The 15,889-nt window shown below is 40.9% G+C and overlaps 1 protein-coding gene across 6 annotated transcripts in view; it reads right to left on the bottom strand.

Moving 5' to 3' along the window:
- The window catches only part of RARB (retinoic acid receptor beta), a 416,875-nt gene that overhangs the window by 81,892 nt on the left and 319,094 nt on the right, over positions 1-15,889 (bottom strand). For all 6 annotated transcript variants that reach the window (XM_060781909.2, XM_060781904.2, XM_060781906.2 and 3 more), the window contains one exon: positions 13,005-13,153. In XM_060781909.2, the coding sequence (XP_060637892.2) occupies positions 13,005-13,153 (149 nt within the window). The remainder of the gene's footprint in view (positions 1-13,004; positions 13,154-15,889) is intronic.

Consider the following 15,889-nt stretch of genomic DNA (forward strand, 5'->3'; position numbering starts at 1 on the left):
ACGTGCATGGTAGATATTTTGTCTAATCACTCTGCTACAGACATGTATCTTGGTCAACTGAATTGCTTGGGGATCTACAAAATGGTAACATGCAGTTGTCCAGGAATCTGAGATCGGTGAACCCAGCAAGATCATCAGACTAGCACCTCAATGTGGGCAATTGTAACATATGGATCAGTGTGGATTGCAGTTGAGATTCAGGAAAATTATAAAGTATCCCACTGCATTCCCCCTGCAAAAACAAATCCATTGCTTGCGGCCTTGTTTTGGGGGAACCATCTGTACCAGTTTTGGGAAGTTTGAATAGGTGTCAAATGTATAAAACCTCATGCCTCTGTATTTCATGCTATGCATGTACATTTTGGCATCAGCTGTATATGCATCATTTCTGGGCGAATTGAATAAACCTCTGTCGCTTGTCTTCACCTGGTGTGTTCTCTGATATGAAACTTTAGGCTGCTGGTGTAATGCTCACCAGATACAGACCCTCAATATCCGTGGTCCATAGCTCTAAATATGACTTCACTTTCACAACATACTTTAAATTAAACAAATACAGCCACTGTCATTGAAAAAAAGTCCCAATATATCCCAATAAATATCCAGAAGGGCATAGAAAAACTCTAAAATTAGAACAGCAAAACAACAGAGAGGAAACAATCAGGGACAGCTAATCACCTCTCAACAAAAGATTCCTCCAGGCACTAGCAAGCCACACCAAAAAACTGCCAGGCCATCAAATGCTAATCAAGGTGGTCAGTTGAAACATTCACACCTAGCTCCAGCAGACAAGAGTTCTTTGTCCCACCCTGGTCATTCCACAGATATATAAACCCATTTTCCTAGTTCCAACAGACTTCATAACCTCTGAGGATGCTTGCCATAGATGCAAGCAAAACGTCAGGAGAGAATGCTTCTAGAATATGGCCATATAGCCCGAAAAAATCTACAACAATCCAGTGATTCCGGCCATGAAAGCCTTCGACAATACATAAAACATGTCAACAGTTCTGTGGAGGACAGTGTAAATACTATGGCTGAGTACTTTTTAAAAAGAGAGAAGGAAGAAAAAAGAAACACTTTCTTCTACCAGGTAATTTCATTTTAGTAGGTTTTGGAGGATCTAGAAAATAATCCCATATTTAGTAGGGTCTAGACTAAAGGTTCTAGTAAGTAGGACCAGAACTAGCCCTACATGGCTCTCTGCCTCAGGCAGCAAAGATGTCTTAGGACGGCCATTAGTTTCAGAATGGAGTTCCAGAGGCATATCAGTGGGGCAGTGAATCTGCCCTAGTAAAAAAAAAACTTTAAAGGAATTACTGAATCTTGTCCGTCCTCCCCCACCCCCCCAAAAAAGTCAAAATCTTCTATAGTTCCTTTAAAGTTTAGACTAAAACTCAGAATAGATTCACTAGCTCACTGGCACAAATACCACCAGCTGCTACCGGGAGTCTCCAAGGGGGTTCCGTGTCTTTGGGCCTCTTTGTAAGAAGAGCTAAATACAAATCCAATAGTTAAAGATAGAAGCAAATCCTATATGATCTTCTACTGTTTTTTACTCCCCTTTTAATAGCATGAAACTTTAACAAGCTGATGCATACAGAATGATGGTCACTTACTCCTAATAAAATTCTGTCTCATTTATTCAGTGGAAAGCTACCAAATATATTTCCAACATTTAGATTTGAAGCTATTTAAGATGGATATCGAACCCAAACAAATTTGCCATGTCTGTTCATGGGGGAAGCTATTTATGTTAACAGCCTCACTCCTCAAAGTGCTGTTCTGTCACAAGCCCCATTAAAACTAATGGGGCTTGCACTATCACAGTGACTTGAGAATTGCAGCCTATGGCTTTTTCTAAACTAATCGGGCAGTGGAAAATGACAGCAAATGACATCCACTCCTACTTTAAGGGTCTTCACTGCTGGAGAAAGCAAGCTGTAAATGTATATCTAGCCCAATATGATTTAAATTCAGGCGCAAAATGAGCACATCTTTACTGATCAGTAGAAGAATAAATGTGTCCAAACTAAATACTGCTATACAAAGCTTGGTCCACAGTGATATATAATACAGGTCAAATGTACTGAATATCTGTAAACAAAAACAAAAAAACATTTTCTTGGTTGAGATGTAGCAATCTCAGACCCAGAGGCGGCCCTAGGTAATTTTCAATGGTAAGCAAACAGTATTTTGGCGCCCCACTCACCCAAAACCAATCGCACTATATATATATATATATATATATATATATATATGGGGGCATGGACAAATTTTGGCTCTCCAGGTATTTGGGACTTCCTACTGGCTGTTTGGAATTGTGGGAATTGAAGTCCAAAACACATGGAAGGCTGAAGTTGGCCAATGCCATCCATACATACACACACTAGCCATCCCCTGCCACACGTTGCTGTGATCCAGTCTAGTGATCTTGAAAAGAAAGTAATAAGAAAGTTGGTTTCTAATATATGTAATTTCTTAATGCTTGTAGGTAAATAGTATTTCTTGTTGTTTCTTTGTCAGTGTTGATGTAGTTCCAACAAAAAATACTGGAGGAATTTGGGGAAAATAGACTCTGATACTGGAGGGGTTTTTGGGAAGCATGTACAATAATTTAGATTTGCAGTACCTTCAGTCGCTTCCGTTCATGAAGAGGCCCCCTTGCCACAGCTGCCTGGAGAGGCACTTGAAATGCTGCCCCTCTTCACACAGGAGAAGAGGCCCTGTGCTCCATTGGCTCCTGGGTATGCGCTTTACATTCTCTTCCCCCACATGCTTTGCAACTACGGGAGAGGGACACGCACTGCCAGGCGCATGGAGAAAGAGCCCTCATGCAGGGAGCATGCTCTCCCTCCATCCTTCCCTCACAAGTGTGCACGCTGTCCTCTCCTCCTCCTCCTTGCAGGCCAAGGGAGACAACAACGCCAGTGTGCATCCTTCTGCCAGCGTTAGGAAGTGCATGGAAGAGGGCAATGCAGGGCGCACATTTCCTAATGCCGGGAGAGGGATGCGCAGCGGCGTTGCCGGGCACGTGGGAAAAGAGGCCTCGTGCATGCCTCTTTTGTGTTTTATCTTGGGTGTTGTCTTTGAAATGTGTCATTGTGTACGTAAACAGCTATCCCATGATCCCAAACATTTTATTTATTTATTTACAGTATTTGTATACCGCTTTTCTCACCCTCAAGGGGACTCATGTGGTTTACACACTTCTAGCTCAAAGCACTTTGGATCAGGGATACTCAACCTATATTACATTACAAACTGCTAGACCGGCTGTTAGGTATTGTGGGAGTTGAAGTCCGAAACACCTGGAGGGCTGAAGTTTGCTCTTGCGTGTGCTTGACCCAGAAGCAGATGAAGAGCCCTCCCTCCATCCAACTGCCACTGCTTTGGCCTTGGAGAAACATGTGGCATGTGAAGCTATGGAGCCCTTCCAGACAGGCCCTATATCCCTGGATCTGATCCCAGGTTTTCAGCTTTAAACTGGATCATATGAGTCCACACTGCCAGATAATCCAGGATAAACAAAACCTGCAATCACATCCTGGGATATAGGGCCTGTCTGGACAGGCCCTTCATCCCTTCCCACACTGGCATCCCTTTGCCTTTGTGTCATGTCTTAATTAAATTATACACCTAAGGGCAGGGGAGCATTTTGTTGTTGCTTTACTCGTACAGTGACAGTGTTACACAGTTGGTGTTCTGCAACCACTGCTTCAATCATCCATGGTTTGAAAACATTTTTTAAAAAATCCCAAAGCAGTCTTTGATTTTGCCACTCTGTACTGTGGAAATATAAATATAGAGCTCCATAGTGTCTCGTCCACCAGCAGTTGGGATTGAGCCCTGGAACTGATGGAAGGATAAGTGGAAGGACAAGGGTTAGCAACCCAAAAGACACTGCTGCAAAATGTAATTGCTAAAATACAAAAGTCAAAATATTATTCAAATTTAAACTATTCGGCCAGAAATTGAAAGGAATCACACAGGATCATATTTTTGCAGTCCATAAAGTGTGTTGATGACAAATCAGATAAAGGAATACTGGGGAAATTAATATAAAGCAGTGTGTATAAAGGGACATTGCATTTGGTAATCTAATGCAGGCTTTAAAAGGTTTTAAAGATCAAGTCAGGGTCTGCTGCAGTTTTTAGTTTTGGATATGTTTTTATGGATTTTAACTGAATTTTTAAAATACCAATGATATTTAATTCAATTTTAATGTTTGCATATTTGTGGATTTTAAACTGTACTGAAATGTTTTTAATGTAAGTCAACTTGAGTCTTCTTGGGGAGAGAACAAGCAGGGCATAAATAAACATAATAATGTGTTGTGGAAGGCTTTCAGGGCCAGAATCACGGAGTTGCTATGAGTTTTCTGGGCTGTATGGCCATGTTCCAGAAGCATTCTCTCCTGACATTTTCCCCACATCTATGGCAGGCAACCTCAGAGGAACAAAATCTGGCTACCAGTACCCTCTAAAATCAGAACAGTAAATAAAGAGCAACACTAAAAAAAGGAGAATTCCTGACATGAAGCAATCAGGGCCAGTTAACAGCTCCCAACAAAGGATTTCTGGGCAGCAACTAGCTCGGCTTCGAAGCTGCAAGGCCATTAAATGCTCATCAAGATGACCAATTGCAACATTCACACTTACCTCAAGCAGACATGAGTTCTTTTTCCCACCCTGGACATTCCACAGATATATAAACCCCACTTGCCTAGTTACAAACAGACCTCACAGCCTCTTGAGGATGCCTGCCATAGATGTGGGTGAAACGTCAGGTGAGAATGCTTCACCAAGCACCAAAGAGCATTCTGAGCTCCACCAATAATAGAATTGAACCAAACTTGGCATACAGGACTTCCATGACTAACAGAAATACTGGAGAAAGGTTTGGGAAAAATAGACCCTGACATTTGGGAATTGCAGTTTACGAAGCACCAAAAAACATTCTGAGCTCCATCAACAATAGAATTGAACCAAACTTGGCATACAGGACTTCCATGACCAAATACTGGAGGGGTTTTGGGGAGGCATGTATAAAAGATAACATTTGCAGTACCTTCAATCCCTTCCGTTTTTTGAAGAGGCCTCCTTGCTGCTCTGAGAGGGGCCCAGGCACAGCTGACTGGGGAGGCCTGGGAAAAGAGGCCCTGTGCTCTTCCAGAGTGTAAGAAAGAGAGGCAGGGAACTGGGAAGGAAAAGAGAAAGAAAGAGCCTGGCTGCGTGCCTCCTTGCACCTGGAGGGCTTCCCTCTCGCCTAGTGGGCGGGGCCTGCGCTTCTCCAATAGAAGGCTGTGCCTCCGCCCCTCAATCCTCTCTCTCTCTCTCTCTCTCTCTCTCTCTCCCAGGACCCTCCGTGCTTGTCTCTTTCTCCTGCACGTGTGGCGAGACCTCCAGGCTCCTTGCAGCTGCCTTCCCTTCCTGGCTGGAGGGCCCAAGAAGAGCGAGTGGGAGAAGAGGCCTTGGGAGCATGCACGCAGGAAGGGAAGGCAGCCCCATGGCACCAGGAGGCCTCGACACACGTGCAGGAGAGTCAAGCAGGGAGGGCGGGGGGGCGAGGCACAGCCTGCTAATGGAGAAGCGCAGGCCCTGCCCACTAGGTGAGAGGGAAGCCCTTCAGGCGCAAGGAGGCACGCAGCTAGGCTCTTTCCCTCCTCTCTTCCCTTTCCTTCCCTGGCTCTCTCTTACACGCACACTTCCAGTAGGGCGCATGGGGCCTGCAGGAGGAGGCGTGGCCTAAGGAAACTCCGGTGCCCGGCTGGCAGAACAGCGCCGAGTGGCGCTACCCGCAAATGCTTACTTTGCCTAACGGTTCAGCCGGCCCTGGTCGAGGGGCATTTACAGAGGTCCCTCTGCGCCCCTGGGAAAAAAAAGTGTTCCGCGGCCGCTTACTTGGCGTAATGGACGAGCCGCCCCTGCTCAGACCAATAAATCCTCCCCTCGCATGGTCAGCTTCAGTGCTAATCTTGTATTTTATTTAAACTACAGTTTCCTGTTATTGGCATTGGTTTCCTAGATTTAAAGTATGGGTTGATCCCTGTTTACAAACCAAGACATGATGCTTCAATCTGGGTAAGAAACCAGGGTGGCATTGTGGAAAACTGTGGTTTAAATCAACATTATTAGCACCAAAGCTAACACAGCTTGAATGAAAGGAAGATGAGACACAATTAATTCTTGGACCTTTGAAGTTAGCCTCTTGCTAAAGAAATGATAGTGAGGGAAAATACGTGAACAACTTCAAAACTAGCAGGATCTTTGATTCTGCACAATACTCAATGTGCATTAATGGTAACGCCAATTGTAACAGCAATAACATATTTAGATAACAAAGTGTTGGTTTTGACCTTTAAAGCTCTACATGGTTTGGGGCCATAACCCTAACCTGCACCTGTAGGCCTGGGTGCTTTGGGCCTATAGGTGAAGCCCTCCCCCCAATAATGGGCTGAAAAAAGCAGATCTTTTGGCCCCAAAAACAAAAACGAATGTCTGACCTCCCAATTTTGGGATGCTCAGACGAAATGGATATGTCTAATAAACAATACATGAATATAAAACAATATTACATAAAAATATAAAACAACCACTATCAACACATAAAATAAAATATCACAATTTAAAACATAGAAACATATGTAGTTACAACTATCTGGCATCGGTTCACAAACTAAAGTGCCAGATTGTCAACTTCATATGAAGAAACAAAACTTCTGAATATTCACACCACTATTTTATTCAACTTGTAGTCCTTTGATTAATTAATTCCATTTTAATGTTTATATATTTGTAGATTTTACATTGAACTGAAATCCTTTTAATGTAAACTACTTTGAGACTCCTTGTGGAGAGAAAAAGGCGGGGTATAAATAAACATAATAAACATAATAATAATAATAATAATAATAATAATAATAATTATTATTATTATTATACCATCTGCCTGCGACAAAGAACTGGTGGGATCACAAGCCGGAAAAAGTTACAGAGAATGAACATGCCAAACTCCTTTGGGACTTCCGGATTCAGACTGACAGAGTTTTGGAACATAATACTCCTGACCTCACAATCGTGTTAAAAAACAAAGTATGGATCGTTGATGTCGCAATCCCAGATGACAGCAGGATTGCAGAGAAACAACTGGAAAAGCTGACATGATATGAGGATTTTAAAATTGAACTGCAAAGACTCTGGCACAAACCAGTAAAGGTGGTCCAAGTGGTGATCGGCATACTGGGTGCAGTGCGTAAAGACCTTGGCCTGCACCTAAACACAATTGGCGCTGACAAAATTACCATCTGCCAGCTGCAGAAGGCCACCTTACTGGGATCTCCACGCATTATTTGCCGATACATCACACAGTCCTAGACACTTGGGAAGTGTCCAACGTGTGATCCAATTCAACAGCCAGCAGAGTGTCTGCTGTGGACTCATCTTGTTGTGTTTAATAATAATAATAATAATAATAATAATAATAATAATAATACCTGTAAAATCTGGTTTTAAATGAACTGCCAAAAATTATCCCCTTTTAGTGGACACTGACAGGAGAAATAAACATGAATGTAATTTATGGGCATTTTGTCCCTTAGCATCCACAAGAGACAGAGAGGCACCTCTGCTGAACAAACACATTTCTGGCTCCCACTAAGAAAATGCAAGTGACCCTTTTGTGCAGTTTGTAGTTTTCTCCCTTTCTTTCTCCTTTCCATCTCTTCTTCTTGGTCTTAAATTGCTCTAGGCAACTTTGCTACATACGCAACTTGTGCCAGAAATCTGGGCTGTGTGTTGCCACCAAAGGAATGTCGCCTTCTAAATGCTCTGAACAAGGAACAAGGCTCTAATAAGACAGCTGAATCTGGCACCACATCGGTTTTTCCTATTCACCAGCACAATGCTGGCATTATTTGGGAAAGCAGCCCACTACAGCTCAACCTGCCCGCCCTCCCTCCCCGCAAGCTCCATCTTTTGCAAGCTGTTACAATGAAGAATAAAGTCAGTCCTAACGAGTGGGGTTTTTTAAATAACAACTTTACAACTGCTGAGACTTGCATTTTTTTTTGAAACAGATCAGAGGAAAACAGCTCTTGAAACGCATCTTATCTGGCCAGAAGATATTATGCTTGGCAAATGCTAATATTCTTCTCAACACTATATGGACATGGTTTGTTTTTTAAATGTACTATCCTTTATTTTGTTAATAAACCCAGATGCTTAAACAATAGAGCGACCATAGGACTGGCCCTGCTGAGAATCCTAACATGAAGACAGTTTTAGGAGTGATATACACCATCATTTATTTTCTAATCATCTAATCAGATGACAATGGGTAGGAGAGAATAGATGATGAAGAATGGCTGCTGGGAAAGATAGGGTTAAGGGAGGCTGAAGGCAAATGTATTTGGCAGAATAGGAGAGAAGGAAATCCTCATCTCTAAGGGACAACTGCAAGACAACAAGATCTAGGAGAGGGGTAAAGATACATAAGAGGTTAGGTTAATCAAGATGAGAGATGGCCAATTTGCTGACAAGTGATTTTGCGAAGAGACTGAGCTAAGGAGGATTTGGGTAGTGATAAAGAGGAAGAAGCAGCTCATACCCTTATCTGAAGTCAATGAGAGTGTTTCAATTGACTTCTCTAGGCATCTGACTACTAGGTCCTAAGAATTATTACAAGTGAATGTCAATGAAATAGCAAAGCTGTAAGGAAGGGGGAAAAGATAATAGAATCCTCTACAGAAATCAAAGCCAAGGCAGACTCTACATTTCCAGCTTTTAAACTGGCTAGTCAGTCAGCAGGCAGAAAAAATTCTACTGCATATAATCTAGCAGTGTGTTAGAGCATTTAACTGGGAAGGGGGAAAAACGTATTGTGAAATATACTATAAACACAGCAATGCTGCAGAATTTTCTAGTTATAGTCAGTGTTTCGAATAAAGAAGAAAGGAGGTAAAGAAATGAATATAAATGGAAGTAAGGCAACATATGTAGAAGGACTGGTAGAATGAAATAAAATGTGAAGAGGTCAAAGGAGATCACTGATAAATTTCAGCTAGGCTGTTTAACTATGGCAAATGGGGGCTAACGTTCACCCTTTCAGACCCACAGTGAACTGCATGACCCCCAAACCGGCTGAACAGGAGTTGAACATCACAATTAGAATTCCCATTTATGAATTTAAGGTCTTCCGAGAGTTGGGGAACATTTCTTGCTAAATTGCTGCTCCTGAAGGTCTGTAAAAAATGGAAATTAACTCTTTTCAGGCATTTGGTGCCTGAAAAACATGCATGTGTCTCTTTGCATTGCTACAGAGTATGAGAGGTAGTCCTGAATAAAAATTGTGGAGGGATTTAGTTTACCTGCTTCCTGCATTTGAAATGGGATGGAGGAGGAATGTAGCAGTAGCATTTTCAAGTTGCAATCTGATGCACATTTACCTGGAAATCGATTTTGTTGAACTCAATTTGCCTCTAAGTACATGTACAGAGGACTGCACTACTGGACACTTTAGTATCTACGGACAGATAAACTAAGCACAACTAAGCGTGGAATAGCTTTAGTCTGCAAACATCGTGATGGGCAGAACAGTGGCAATCTTCAGATATGGTAGAAGATACCATTCTATCACCAATATAGAAGTAAAAAGCAAGAGGCAATCCAATCATATGTACAAGGAACTGGGGCTGGGGGTGAGCAGAACTTTAGATCCCTTTAGATCACACCACAGCAACTGTCTTGGGACACCCCAACTGGTTCTAAAACATTACTGCACACTGTAATTGCATTCTAACACGACAAATCACTCTACCAGCAGTCTGTCAATGCCTTCTATTAATCTTTGGAAGCTACAAGTAAGCTCTGGAGTCTACAGAGGCCTTTAGTATCTGCTGGGGTTTGGTTCCAAGACCTTCTATGAGTAACAACATCCACTGATATTCAAGTCTCATTATATGCAATAGCATGGTAAAATGGTGTTTCTTCTATAAAATGCTTAATTCGAGGTTTGTTTTTGGGGAAAACATTACAGCTGTGAGTGGTTGAACCAATAGATGCAGACTCTGTGGATAGAGAGCAAACTGTACTTCCACTTCCACTGTAATACATGCTGTGACTCAGTCCCTGGGGATGCCAGCTCAAATTGAGGACTGTTGTCTCTCAGTCTGTGCCCAAAAAGAAGACATGGCCTTCTTTTTTCAAATAGCAGAAGCAAGCTCTGTGGTCAGCCATTTTGTCGGGCAAACGTTTATAAGACCTGGCTTAAAAATTCCATGATTGCCTCCAGACTATGTTCCTGCTTCTGACAATAGTCCACTCCCTGGAGCCCTCTGGTTCAGGTAACCCAATGTTGGGATTTGGTTGTATAAGGTTGTGTAACCGGTCTATCGAGTCAAATAAAAACTTACTCTTATAGAAGGTCTGGGTCAAGCTATAAGTTTTGCCCTTAAGAAGTGAGCTAGTAGCAGCTAGGTAGTTGGGACAAAATTGAACCCACTTGGGCTCAAGACAGTTACCCAAGGTTCTGGGACTCCTTCTCTACCTTCATAGGAATAAGGTAGCCGGTCAGACCACAGACTGATCACCCATGTTTCCTCTGACAAATTGCTTCCTGAGGATCTGGAATCACATCTGGCTTTACCTACTGTAAGGATAGGGCTTAATAACGTTTCCGGGTTTGGTTCATCTGCCTCCACAGAGGTCCTGAAATATCTAGGCAGCAGGGAAGAAGCCTCTTGACTTGAAGCTGGGCCTATTGTAAGCTTTCTCTGAACTTCTCTCCTTGTTATGCTATTTATTTATTTATTTATTTATTTATTTGTTATATTTATATACCGCCCCTCTCAGCCCGCAGGCGACTCGGGACGATATACAGTTGGTACCAAGACCATAAAATACAATTTCAATATAATAAAACAAACGAATAATAAAACCATAACAGAATCAATAAAATCATTAAAAACATGTTCCCAAGGCTTTTTAATCTGTTCCTGGTTTCTGTTCCTGACACAAGCATCAGAGACCCCAAGACTCTAGTCAATTTCAACTTTCACAAGAAATTTGGAGTCAACATACACTTCAAAAGGTGATGTAAGCACAATAACATAGAATCACACATGCTCGTATAAAGACACAATTTGACATCAGCAGGGTTACTGGGAAGTTAGTAACCTAAATCTAGATTTTCTATTGACAATACCTGATAGTACAGGTCCAATGCCAGATTTGAAAATAAAAAAGTATAATGTTTAGCTGGGTGACTTTTAGGATAAAATTTTACCTCATCCATTTTGAACCACTCTGTTTGCCATTATCACTTTTAAGTGTTTCTTTTCCAGCTGGCACAACACTTGAAGTTGCACTTTTATTAATGTGCCCTGTCAAATTCTGTGTAAAACGCAAATTAAAAACTAAAGCAGCCTGTGGCTTTGCATAATTACAATACTGAGTCTGGAACAATCCAACATAGCTTCTCTGAGTGATTCACAATAAGTCACATAGAAGCAAAAGCCTTAAGGGACAGAGCAAGGTGTTACAAAATTAGAACACTGGCAAGAGCTAGTAAGAACTAAATTATGAATATATATCCTCACTCAGTTTTTGCTAAGGACAGACAGAGACATAAAAATAATGGTATTATAATGGAGGTTAACAATGGTAGGAAGAAAATTTTCTTTCCACTTTTCCAACCAACGTTCAGAGTAAGGAACAGTGTCTGGGTTCATCACTTTTTCTCTTGCCTTAATCCAAAGCATCTAGTTCAGATATCATACCAAACCATGATTTGTGATGGCATATAAACTATTGCTTCTATTTGTAGTTGAATTCGACTATCAAACCATAATTTGTTAGAGGGAAAGAAGACTGGATAATAAAGCAGAATTATTGTTTACAGACACGGCAAGAAACTACAGAATGAAATCAAAGCCTAACTTATCATTGCATGTGAACCCAAAAAGTCTACCTTGATTTATTTATTTTATTTATTTATTTACTTTGCTTATATACCGCTGTTCTCCCCTTTCCCTTTTCAGCTTGGCTAGTACCGAGTGTGAAATGCTTCCACAAGCTCATATATATGTGTTAAATGACTACATAGAAAAAAGTTAATGTATACCATATTGTATACATATGCAATAAACCACTATTTCTACAACCATATCTACTTCCTCTACAAGCTACAATGTATCATCTCTGTAAATCTACACAGTTATTTTCCAAAAAGCAATTGGTTAGTTATTACTGTTCTCCTGAGAATGTAGCTGATTAAAAAAATCAGAACTCCTTGGCTTCATGTTTATCCAAAGTGAAAGACACAACAGAATGTTGCAAACTGTTGACCTGTCATACAAAACTCATTTTCTGTCCAGTCCATTGTTGTGCCAATGGAGTCAACAGCGCAAAGGTACAACATCACTACTTGAACCATACAATATTTTTTTTCTCCATCATTTAGCATTTCCATTTCTATACAAGAGATTTAATACAGTTGCACTGCAAAAAGAGTGAAGTTGACTCTTTGATTGAAGTGGTACCAATCAGGTACAATGGTTAAGGCACTGATGCTGTGTACGTGAATTACTAATTAATTATTTCTAAATTGTCATTTATGTATATTTTTCAATTCACAATATCCTTTCACTCATCAATTCTGAATCCACAATATACTCATCTGTGGAGGAATCCAAACAAATGTGCAAAATTGCTCACTAAATCTCTTATTGCTCACAAAATCTCTTACTACCCATTTTATCCTTGCAACTCTAGTCCTTATACTTCTGTGCCTTCTTGAAGAATCAGATTGTCCATGAGAAAACTAATAATCCTTTGTTAACTTGGGTATTATTAAAGCAACATGCTAAAATGCTGGATGTACATAATTCATTTTGGTTTCACTCCTTTCCCACACATCAGAAGGAATGTAATTTGAGTGTAATCCTATTACTGTAATTCATTGCTGTGAAGAAATGTGAAATTTATCAGACAGATTTGAACACTCACCTTACATCCCTCACAAGCACTGACGCCATAGTGGTATCCGGAAGATTTGTCCTGACAAACAAAACAGGGCTTGTAAACGCGAGGGGGAGGAAGCGGGGAAGGTGGGCTGGGAACAAGCTCCTCAGAACTGGTGCTCTGAGTTTCAATTGCTATGAAGAAAAAGAGAGAAAGAGAAAGATGGTTTTAGTGCATTGAGCCTGTGGACTTTGTTACACTCAACTGCTAATATCAAAAACACATCAATGCCAGCAACTGATTCACACAATGGTTATCGCAATCCATAGTCCAAGAAGGATGGCAAGAAGGTTAATAACATTTAAAATAAATAATATAGGACCAGTTTAAACATTCAGAATCTTTACTATTGATGTATTCACTGTGGTCTTCAGGGAAGCATTCATGTGGAAAACATAGTATATGATTGGAACTTCTGTGTGTTGAACTATGGAAGGTTGTTGTATAGCGTATTACAGAGATCAGTGCAAACTTAAAATAGGATATTATGAAGTATTAATTCTGAATCACATGACTTTAGAAAATGTTAATGAACATAATTCTTGTCGGTAGTGCTGCCAGGGTTGTGAACGTCCTTGTTAAAATGTGCCCCCTCAACCTCTCTCTGGTTCTTTCCAACCACCCCCTTCTCATTAAATCACTCCTCATCCTTGAGATCCTCCTCTTGCCCTTTATTTCAGCTTTCACTCTCATCTGAGGTGCTTTTCTCCGTTTTCTGGCTTTTTACAAACACCCCTCTGACCATATATTTCTTTTTAGCTACTTATGGTACCCTCCCCCTGACACCAACCAAAAAAAAAACATCTTATTCACTACTTCTTGCTGTAACAGGCTACAAACAATTGGCCAATGAACTGTGTAGAGCACTATTGCAGTTTTGTCCAGCATTTAAATTTCACAGGAAGCTCTGGAAGGTCCTCTAAGTAATTGGGAGACTGTGTTTATTACTGTGGCTCTGCTCTACTTCACACCCTACATTTTCTACTTCTTCTTCTTCTTTTTTTTTTTTTGCTATTTCAAATGTCTCCCCAAAAATTAAGGGGAAAAAATTAAGCGTGAGATGAAGGCTAGTGTACAGCCATTTCCCCCACATGGAATATCATTTCTTAAATAAGGAAAAGCATTAATGTGATTCCAGGAGCTCAGTCTTATGTGCCTATTGTTAGTGAGGATCTGGTCTGTTTCCTGATATTGTTGGATTGCAGTTCCCATCAGTTGTTTCCAGCACAATCAACATTCAAATGTTGGCTGAATAACATCTGAAGGTCTGCCCAGTTCTGATTTATGGGGCAGAGTTTCCCTTAGTAACCCTTGCACAGAAATCTTTTCATAATAATGTATTCCACCTAGTATGCATGTAGCAATCTATCACAGTCCTTTTGAAAAAGACTAGGTTTTCAGCACCAACATCTCTCTATATATACTAAACCCTGTAAATGTAATTTACAATAACACTTCTTGCAACAATACTGTAAAGATATCAGGGTCGATAGTAAATGTTATTTAGGATACTTGTGAATAAGACACACAATTCTCTTCATTTACTGTGGATATACCATTCATTTTCTTTGTCTCCTGTTTCTTAAGGCGTTTTCACACTTGGCACTAAAAGATAGATTTGAGCCTCTTTGTACCTAGTTTGCCAAGTAAAAATGATGTAAATATAGAACAGAAACTGAATATATTCCTCCTAGCCACCGTATGTTTTACATTTGCATTATAGCCTGATTTAAGCTCAAACGGATATAAACTTCAAGCGTGAAGAGAAAACATCCGCAGGCAATGATATCTGGTTTTGTCTGAACAAGTCAGGAAAATGAGAATGCCTCCAAAGCAGTTAAAAAGAGGGCAAAATCTCCACAGAGACTCAGGTGCCTTCTGTGGAAAAATAAATGGTGATCCAAATTTAGAGTATAAAATATTTTCTGCACACCCAAAATGTTGTGATTTCCCAAACACTGACTGACTTTCATCATGGGGGACGCCTGGCTCGAGAGCAGTACGTGTGAAAAAGATCCTGGAGTCCTCGTGGACAAGTTAAACATGAGCCAACAATGTGATGTGGCGGCAAAAAAAGCCAATGGGATTTTGGCCTGCATCAATAGGAGCATAGTGTCTAGATCTAGGGAAGTAATGCTACCCCTCTATTCTGCCTTGGTTAAACCACACCTGGAATATTGTGTCCAATTCTGGGCACCACAATTGAAGAGAGATGTTGACAAACTGGAATGTGTCCAGAGGAGGGCAACTAAAATGATGAAGGGTCTGAAGAACAAGCCCTATGAGGAGTGGCTTAAGGAGCTGGGCATGTTTAGCCTGAAGAAGAGAAGGCTGAGAGGAGATATGATAGCCATGTATAAATATGTGAGAGGAAGTCACAGGGAGGAAGGAGCAAGCTTGTTTTCTGCTTCCCTGGAGACTAGGATGCGGAACAATGGCTTCAAACTACAAGAAAGGAGATTCCATCCGAACATTAGGAAGAACTTCCTGACTGTGAGAGCTGTTCAGCAGTGGAACTCTCTGCCCCGGAGTGTGGTGGAGGCTCCTTCTTTGGAGGTTTTTAAACAGAGGCTAGATGGCCATCTGTCAGGGGTGCTTAGAATGCAATATTCCTGCTTCTTGGCAGGGAGTTGGACTGGATGACCCATGAGGTCTCTTCCAACTCTTATGATTCTATCTATAAGCATTTAACAGAATTATCTGATCTGTGGAATGTCAAGGTATCCCTGATTATTTCTTCTAAAACTATAAGGTATTTCCTTAATGAAATCACTACTTGAGATGAGATACATCTACTTTAAATAGAAATGGGGATGAACCTAATGCTGAGTTAACCAGGAATGATTCCAGTGATAGGTTGTTGTAGGTTT

Source organism: Anolis sagrei, chromosome 6 (assembly GCF_037176765.1).
Source record: "Anolis sagrei isolate rAnoSag1 chromosome 6, rAnoSag1.mat, whole genome shotgun sequence".
NCBI lineage: Eukaryota > Metazoa > Chordata > Lepidosauria > Squamata > Dactyloidae > Anolis > Anolis sagrei.